This window comes from Salvia splendens, chromosome 8, assembly GCF_004379255.2.
Source record: "Salvia splendens isolate huo1 chromosome 8, SspV2, whole genome shotgun sequence".
Lineage (NCBI taxonomy): Eukaryota > Viridiplantae > Streptophyta > Magnoliopsida > Lamiales > Lamiaceae > Salvia > Salvia splendens.
Window position 1 is genome coordinate 3,339,058 of NC_056039.1, and position 9,863 is coordinate 3,348,920.

Below are 9,863 nucleotides of genomic sequence, written 5' to 3' on the forward strand. Positions count from 1 at the left end.
GGCCCTATCCCCAATGTTCTTCGGAGACCCCGTATCATTGCCAAATGTGAATCAAGTTGCTCGGGGGTCATATTTGACATATCGGTCAAATTGAGTTGGGCCAAAAGGGTCCACAACGAGTTGGTGGGGGATTGAGGTGGCACAAAGGGAGCGGGGGCGGATGGAGTCGCGGCGCGACGTAGGTTGGCCGTCACCTTCTTCCTTCCTTGCGGCCGACGTTGGGAACTGCTCAGGCCGGCGTCGGGGCTATCCAAATTAGCTCCGGCAAGCTAGCTAGCCACCTCATCCTCGCCGGCGTAGGATAAGGATACCGACCTCGACCGTTTGCTGGAGGAGGATGATACGCCTCCCTTATACTTCGGATGCACACGCACCTCCTGGCAAGCACTAAGGTACTTGAACGGTTTGTAATTTAGGGATTGGTAGGTCGCCAAGGAGGCACTGATGATGTCGAGCTCGCTCCTGCCGCTCCCCGCCGATCGCTCTTCCTAGAGGTAATACCCCTGGAACTTTTGGATTTCTTCATTGGCTCTGAATATGGCATTGCGCACCATACTCTCATTGCGCTCGATGGTTCCAACCAAGCGGTTTTCATTATACAGGCGAGAGACGCGCCACCAAAACCTATCCCCGCTTTGGTTCGTGCCTATCTCTGAATCTTCAGAGATAATCAAATAGGCTTTGAATAATTGATCCATCTCCGCCGGAGTGTACGGGATGCGGACACCACGAGGAGTATGAGTAGGAGTAGGAAGAAGAGGAGTTTGAGAGCCGTCGCTCCCTCCCGATCTGGGTTCGGGTGCCCACCTGTATCGCCCATCCGGGGCATCTTGGTCGTCCACCGGGTAAGGCCGGTAGCCACCCGGAACTTGAGAACCTTGGGTTTGAGGAGGGGCCGAAAATTGCATTTCCGGACTAGGGAATGGTTGTGAGCCGAACCATTCATGGTTCCAACCGCGGGAGTCGGAGGGGTGATCGCCGGAGCCGGACATTTTTTTTTGTAAGAGTGAAAGATTGAGAATTGATAAGAGAAGATGAGAGAATTTAGATGAGAATTGTGTAATGTGGAGTGAATTTTTTGGTGTGGGAGTGTGGGTATTTATAGATGAAAAAGTAAATTTTGGGAAAAAATTGAAAAATAAATTAAAAGTGGGGAGAAAACGGATATAATTTATTGGAAAGTGGGAAATTATTATTATTTATTTAAAATTGATTTTTAAATTAAATTTGATTTTTTTTAAAAAAATCAAAAATGCCAACAGCTTTGCCGTTGGCCAATCAGAACGACCCACATCAGCCTGCTCAGCGGCACGGAAGTGCTCGATGCATCGAGCAGCGCCGTGCCAGCGGCGAGCAGCACATCGCGGCACGGACGTCGTTCGTGCAGATGAGCAGCGCTGCGGATGCTCTAAGAGATGATTATAATGGTAGTGGTGGCGACGCAGAAATGTGGTTTGAGGAGGAGAAATGCGATGGCAATAGCGGTGGTGGTTGTTGCATCGCTTAGATCAAGAGATGCAACGCATAATCTATGGTGGTGGTGGAGATTCTGAGATTTAGAAGAAAAAAAATGTATTATACATTAAAAATTACAGTAAACATGTGACCCGAGACTCATGGGCGGACACACATGTGCTTGAGGGGCTTAATTAAGCCCTTTCTCAAATTATTTTTTTAATTATTTAAGTTGAATAACTTAATAATTCTGTCGGTATTTTATGTAAAATGAAGTGCAAAAGTTCCTATCAAAACAAGAAAATATAGGAAAATTATTATCTCATATAAAATTTTGGAATATATAGCCCTCTACTATAACAATTTTTTGCATCCGCCTCTGCCGAGACTTATCTAACTAACTCTTCCACAGACTCGTGCCTAAAAGAAGAGACTTATCTAACTAACTCTTCCACGTACTCGTGCCCAAAAGAAACATACCATCATTACCGGAATGGAGAAAGTATATTTAATTGGACTTAGAATAATATAAGACTTGAATAATACTCCTAGTATAATACTACTATTGAATCTTTTACAATGCTAAAATCAAAGTCATAATATTAACCTGCATTAGCATACATTACCTTTGTATAAATGGTACTCCATCTACGCTAACCTTGCAAGTACATTTGTTGGTGGAATTGAATAGTGTCTTAGCTAAGTTTTTATGGCCAATAAATACTCGCACACCGTTAATTTCAAGAAAGCAAAAAAAAAGGATGAAAAAAAACTTCATATTTATAATATGCTCACCCCACCACAAACCCCAGCTTTGGCAGCAACTCCGATTAAACTTTAAGATTGATTGACAAATACCTTTGCGAAGAGCCTTGCTTTCTCTCTCTAGCCAGTGTCCTCTCTCATCCCAGGTAGTCAAAATCTTCCCTGAATTAGCATATGCGCAGCAATTTTACTCTTTTTCTGCAAATCTCTTGTACTACTCTCCCACCCCTAAATGTTAAATTCTCCTTTTTTAAGTACAAAATATGAAGAAAAAAAAAATCTATTTATCATCCATTGCTAAATTAAATTAAAATTTTGAGAAGAATTTGAGGTGAGGGTTTTACTGTTTGTAGCTGAGGATGTAATAAAAACCCTAGTACCTAAAATACATCTCATGTGTACGGACATCCTCTTTTTCGCGATGTGATAAAGTAAATGTGTTTGTTTTTAGGTTGTTCAAAATGGTGAGGCAGAAGATTGAGATCAAGAAGATTGACAACTTGACGGCGAGGCAGGTGACCTTCTCCAAGAGGAGAAAAGGGCTTTTCAAGAAAGCTAGAGAGCTCTCCACTCTCTGCGATGCTGAGATTGCCCTTATTGTTTTCTCAGCCTCCGGCAAACTCTTCGACTACTCTTCCTCAAGGTTTTTTCTCTCTCTCATTCTCTCTCTCTCTCTCTCTCTCACACACACACACAGAAGTACGACTGGTGTGGTTTGGGAGGTTAATTGTGTGTTTAGACCTAATTGAGGGAAGTTCTTGATGATGTGTAAATTAATTAAGATTTAGTTTACATATGTCATAGATCTTGTTTTAAAGGCATGGAAACAATATATGCTTTACTCATAACCATATACTGTAATAATTTTTCATTACTACCATCAATGTAATCATCAAGAATATAAGTACAATATGGGGGCTACACACACCCAGAGAGGGAGCTGGGTTTTTTATTGGTATCAGTTCAACTGTTGAACTAAATATGTTGTCAAATAAACTAGTTTTGTGATTTTATTATATACTTGAAAGTGATAAAAAAAAATTGCAAGCTAGGAACTGATTTTCTTCTATTAACATATGTATGATCTTATATTAGCTACTAATTTACTTTAAATCTTTTCTGAATTTGATTTAAGTACATACTACATGAGAAAGCTTACAAGTTGCAAAATTGAAATTATAAGCTAGCAAAAAAGTGACAGCAATTAATTGCTGGAATTTAACTGATGTAGACAAAAATTCTCATGCATTTTAGACATGACCTATCTGGTGAAAGAGAAAGTGAGCTATACATACACATATAACAAACTTCTTCTACATAACATGTATACCTTCTTCATTTGTATCTAATCAAGTCAGATTGTATATATGTATATCTAACTATTTATATGTTGGGTGTGATGGAGGAATTGTTATTCTTATATTCATGTTTAAGTTAAACTTACTTACAATAAAGTTATTAAGGATAGTCCTCTAGGGATCCATAGTTAAGATACTACAAATTAATTAGGATCAATCAGGTATATATATATATATATATATATATATATACTCACTAAGATTGTATTTTTCATGGAGGATTATTGGGGGCAAATGGTAACAACCAAAGCTTGCAGTCTGGTGGAATTCATCCAATATCTTTTCTAATATCCATATGCGTGTATGATTAGAAAACATATTACTCTATATGAAAGTTATTCGTTTAGGATTAGTGAAAACAAATTGAAGATTTTGTATATGTATGTTTATTGCATATATTATCATGAAGAGGTGATTTCTAAATTAGCGCATTAAAACTAACAGTTAATTGTGAACTTAAAAAAAATTAAAATATTGTTGAGTACATTTTTGGACTTTTAGACAAAATGTCGTATAGTCTATCTCAGGCGTAGTAATCCTAGTATGAACTCAACCGATTCATATCATACTTACTACACCTGATAATTCTAGTATGAACTCAACCATTCCTATTATTGTTAAGTATTTTTTAAAGATACACAAGCTTCAAAATTCGTTTATAAAGTTTTTTGGCTTCTTGAAGCATGATGCAAATCATCCAAAGGCATGATCATCAAACAGAATGCAAACTACTTAGGCAACCTCCCCTCTATATTCAGGTAATCTCATAAGTTTATTTTATTTTACAACTCCTGATCGAATAAACTATTCTTCAGTCTTCACTAACTGTTAATCTGATGTACTATAATTTTCGATTTGAACCGATCATATCTTGACTTATAGTGAATCTTGTGGATATGTTTAGATGATCAATCATTTCTATGTTTACTATATTTTCTGATAATATTGATTGAATGAATTCATTCTGAGGAAAACAGTGTTATCTGCAATTTTGTACTGATAAAATACAATCGTTCTCTTTTAATAATTTTTACCTAATTAGTAATTACTAGTAGATTTGGTCAATTAGTGGTGGAGTAGAGACATGAATGCATCTGGGGAATTCATTATTACTATTGTTATCAATAAATCATACTGATAAAATATGCATGCTCACATTAATTCACCTTATTAAACCAATACAAAAGGTTTCTAGATTTTTTCAATCTAATTCCATTTTCTTAATATATACTGATAACATTGTATAAACTATGATGATCTCATGCATTGTTGTGAAATTAGCAATAATCAAAGAGTCATTTTTCAGGGAAGTGATGGCCATGGCAAACTCAGCAGTCATCTTATGGAGCTCAGCATTGAGCTAAAGTAATTCATGACAAACTCCATTATGGAGTATATGATATGATACAATAATTAACATAGAGATGAATATGTATTTATACAGTACTTGTTTAATTTTTTTTTTCTATATATAGACAGCTTGAGGGAGAACATCTCCAAGGGCTTAGCTTGGCCAGTCTCATGAAGCTTGAGAAATTGATCGAGGGAGGAATGAGCCGCATTCGAAAAACTAAGGTATGTAAGTACAGTCTATAGGTCAAGCACATGTAATACACATAACCTGCATGTACCAAGTTTTATGTGCGATTATATCAATGAATCGAGTCACCTAAAATATATTTTTAAATAAAATTTAGAAAACATAGCCTCTATCAATCGTGTATTCACGTTCACTAGCCCACATATTTATATAGAGCTATTTCGTCTACATATTTTGATTGGTGGCAGAATGAGAGGCTAGAAGATGAAATGAGGGAGCTCAAGACAAAGGCAAGTGCTTCTACCTACCCAAATTTTCTACCTAACAAATATGTTTAGATGGACCACACATTTTTCATGATTTAATTCATTGGATAATGCAGGAATTTAAATTGATGGAAGAAAACTCACTGTTGAATACCCAGCCAATAGAGGTCATTTTACGAGCTAGCTAATTTAGTTTTTTTTTTATTATATAATTTAGATGCATTGATATATCTCAATTCAAATTACATTTATATATTTTGACTTAAATGAACTTGAATTTGAGGCGCAGAAATCCATCAAAAGAAATGCTTTTGACCTAGGAATTCAGCTTATTTCCGACAGCAATTGCTCCGGCACATTCCTCAAGCTAGGGTAAGCTTAGTATATTACATTTAAATAAGTAGTACTCCAATTAATTATGAATAATTGTTCGAAAAAATCATAAACTATGTGCCAAAATTTAGTTTTTCTCATAACCTTGGTAAGATAAATAAACAACTGTGCGAATTTTTCATGGTAATTATTTTCAGTCATGGCTAAAATTAACGTGGATTTTTTTTATGTGGCGGCATATGTGTCATTTTTGAAATTAGTAGATTTGTATTAGTAAATTCCATGCGGACTTATTGATTTCCATGTAACAATCCATATAGTTTGGCCTCTATCGCCATGAGAAATTTGCACAATTGTCAAAGTTCGTGATTTATATGACCAACTTTAAAGTTTGTGAGAAATACCAAATTCCGGCAATAGTTCATGGTTTTTTCGACCAATTACCCTTTTATTTATCAATGATGCCTGAATTAGCTTAAACATGCGACGTGTGACATCTTCTAAAGTAATAAACAAAACGGATTATAATAATTGGAGTATTAATTTCCTAGTCTTAATTAATGTTATATGACGAAACTTAATTAAACATTATTGCCTCTCTGTGATTGCAGGCTGCCCTAATCCAACTGTAACTATATATGAATGAGATATATTTTGTGTAATGTTTGATGTAAACGGATGCATGATTTCTAGATCTGGATGGTTTGTCGCCGTGTAATAACATACCACATGGGAAGTACTATCTATTTAATATTTACAGTTTGAAACTTATGATAGTTTTTCAAATTTTGCATCTTCATCTCGTAGGGTCCAGTGAAGAATTATAAAAAAAAAAGTTTTATCAATTGTTTCAAATTAATTCCATTCATCCAAGATGTTTAATCAATGTTTCAAATTAATACAAAAAGTTTTAAGTTATCATATATCATACATAAAGTTTGATTAGTGCTTCAAATTAGTATATTCTGTTAAAAACCATTAACACCATTACTTTATCTTATTTTTCATCCTATTCACTCCAAAATTATGTCATCTAAAAGAATGATTAGAATAGATAAGTATCTTCATGAGGAGTTTGCATAATGAAATTGGGGTGGAAGAAGGCCATTTCGGTGCTGCAAGTCATCCGAAAACTAGCTACTATAGTTGCAGCAACACATTCATTTTTATTTTTTATTTTTTTGGAGAAAAGAGATTGAATGTGTGTGTTTGTGTGTGAAAAAAAAGGCTAAAACCAATTAAGAATAAGATAAAGGAAATAGAAAAAATTATGTGGTTAGCTAGAAGGAGATGAATCATTCATTGAAATATATAGGAGTATAATATATGGCTTATATACCTTATCAAAGAAGGTTAAATTGTTTGTGCGTGCAGTTAGGGAGGATGAAAATTCGTTGAAAATTATTTATATAGATTAGCTGCAAATATTAGCTGAAATTATTTGCATATTTACTGTATGATAAGATGCCTATATGGCAATGCATGAGGTATTATTTGAAGAAATAATACCATGAGGAAATAGGATAAAAGTAACGGTGTTAGTGGTTTTTAAAGAAATGTACTAATTTTAAATACTAGCCAAACTTTCTTTATGGTATATGTTAACTTAAAAAATTTTATATTAATTTAAAATTATAGATAAATATTTTGTATGTATAGTATAATTACCCTAGTAGTACTGTACTATGTTTCTAGCCCCTCTCATCATAAAAAAAAAATTTGAATTTAGCTTCATAAAGTTTATTTTACTGCCTCCGCTGCTGCTTATAGGTACAACATTGAAAATCGAGGAATACTAACTCTAAATCCAAAATCCAAAATCCGAAATTAAGGACAAAAAACAAAGTAACGCCTCGATACCTTGACGTTAAAATTATTATATGAATTTAGACTTGTATACGATGTGCCTTTAAAATAGTATACTGTTAAGAAATTCTCAATGACAAATTTCACATAGATCCCAAAAATTCGATACAATAAAAGTATAAACTTCTGCCAAAATCTGAACACTTAAAAGTTTATGTCATCTTTTGACAAAAAAGAGTTGGTAAAAACCGATTTTTGGTATACTTTGAGATTTATAAGTAAATATTATAAATTGGATATTTGTTAAATTTCTTTTAATTAATAATAATTCCTTAATATGTTGGTGATATGGAACTAAATATATATATGAGGAAAAGCGCTTTACCAATTGAGTTACACTTATTAATTTAAGTTCTGTTTTATTTGAAGAGCACTTTTAGCAGAGGAAGCTATGAAATGTCATTTCGGATTTCCGTGAAATGTTTGACTTCATCACTGATTATTAGGAAATATATTTATATTTCTTTCATTTGAAAAAATTGCATGCGGCATCTTCCTTGATAGAAGGTCGTTAAAACTTGCAACCATTACACTAAATATATAAAGTCGACGCATTCACATTAAAATTAGCATTTCTTGCAAAATTCGAAATCGAAATCAAGTATTGCATCTGTGCAGCAAGAAGATGAGTTTTAAAAACTTAGGGGGCGACTTGAGTTTTAATGTGAAATCTATACATATATAAAAGACGAGTTTTGACCTTCTTTTAAAATATTTATATGTTTTGTCTTCGTTTTGAAATATTTATAAGTTATGGACCAATTTGAATATTTTAAGTAACTCTCATGAATATTTATTTAGATATTTTAATGGGCATTTGACTAATTCTTAAAGCACTACAATGAGTAACCGACGGTTACAAATATTCAAATAGGATAATGAACATTTAATAAATTTTGTAACCTCTATTGTCTTGATTTTATATTTTATGATGTTTTAATTCTATGATCTCTCATGTCCTAATTTTATGCCTATAAAAGGCATAGAGTTGTGGACGAATTACACACTAACAAAAGCATTCTTCATTCTCTCTCAAGCTCTCAACATTTTATTGCACATTTTAGGAACATTGTTTTGCTCGATTTTTGGAGCCCCATCAAGTTTATTGGTGTCTAGCGGGTTTGAGATGTTATATACGTTAGGAGGAAGTCGTTTCATTTTTGGGGATAATGCGTCAATCCGAGAGTACTAACCGTGATGTAATTTGTCTTGCGGAAAGAGAGTTTTTCTTGACTAATTTTCATTGTAATTTCCATTTCATTATTATAGTTTTTTTTTATCTTTGATTACAATAGTAAGAGTACCACGTGTATATGCTTCGAGAATTTTATCCCAATATTTCTTACAATTCTTAGAGAGGGAAGAGTTGTAACGTCCTTTACTCAAACATGCATAGTATTTATCTTCATATTTACACAATTTATTATTTTTGTATATTTAGTTGTTCAAACAAAATAAATTAGTCTGCTACTAAATTTTGGTTTGCTAATAATACTATCGTTGAAAATAGGATTTAACACTTAATTGTTATGGGATACAACTGATTTTATATGGAGAATCTAATTATCTTATCTGTAGGTGATCATGCTGAGTAAAATATATACTCCATATTAGGTATATTTTTACAAAGAGTGATGCTAAATGGCCATAATGTGGCTGGCCATAAAAAGTTAATTTAGTCCATTTACAAGTATAAAAAAATTAGAATTACCGATATAAACTTATATGTGTGTGAATGGACTTGTGAGTTAATACTTATCTTTGAATTCCATTACGTAAAACACATTAATATCACGAATTAGTGTATACGTTGAGCAACAATCAAGAAATGACAGTAGTAATAAGTTGAGCAAAAACTACGAAAGAGCAACACTAACATATTGAGGAACATAAAATGAAGATTATATAAAAGTAAAATCAAGTAGTATTAAACCAAAAATTTGAAAAAAAATCAAAGTTTTTTGTTATTTAATTAATTTATGGCTGGCCATAATGTGGCCGCATAGCATTATTCTTTTACAAAAAGAAAATTTGTAGTATTGAGAATTGTAAAGTAGTATAAAAAATAGTATATATGTTTCATGTTCCAACAAGCCACGTTTAAAAGTGTAATAAATAAAGATAAACGCTCCAACATTCAAAAGAGCTATCATTATTCATTAATGCAATAATGTTAATTCAACCAATTAATGTATTTTTTTGTGTAGTTTATCATTTGAGTTTTTTTATGCTCATAATTTTGACGTTTTGAATATTATGAGTTACGATTCATTATTTTGT

The 9,863-nt window shown here is 33.3% G+C and overlaps 1 protein-coding gene across 1 annotated transcript; it reads left to right on the top strand.

Moving 5' to 3' along the window:
• The first annotated feature begins 2,213 nt into the window (after positions 1–2,213).
• Positions 2,214–6,488, top strand: LOC121743210 (MADS-box protein JOINTLESS-like). Its single transcript, XM_042136442.1, has 9 exons — positions 2,214–2,366; positions 2,672–2,863; positions 4,261–4,336; positions 4,885–4,943; positions 5,054–5,153; positions 5,367–5,408; positions 5,501–5,551; positions 5,674–5,756; positions 6,329–6,488. Exons 2-9 carry the CDS (start codon positions 2,682–2,684, stop codon positions 6,336–6,338), a joined length of 603 nt encoding a protein of 200 aa, XP_041992376.1. The 5' UTR covers positions 2,214–2,366; positions 2,672–2,681; the 3' UTR covers positions 6,339–6,488.
• The last annotated feature ends 3,375 nt before the right edge of the window (positions 6,489–9,863 follow it).

Excerpts from the sequence above, each read along its gene's own strand:
- LOC121743210 (XM_042136442.1), top strand. The coding sequence starts at position 2,682 with ATGGTGAGGCAGAAGATTGAGATCAAGAAGATTGACAACTTGACGGCG. Across the intron at positions 4,337-4,884 it reads AACCTCCCCTCTATATTCAG|GGAAGTGATGGCCATGGCAA; the intron begins GTAATCTCATAA and ends GTCATTTTTCAG. Across the intron at positions 5,409-5,500 it reads TGAGGGAGCTCAAGACAAAG|GAATTTAAATTGATGGAAGA; the intron begins GCAAGTGCTTCT and ends TGGATAATGCAG.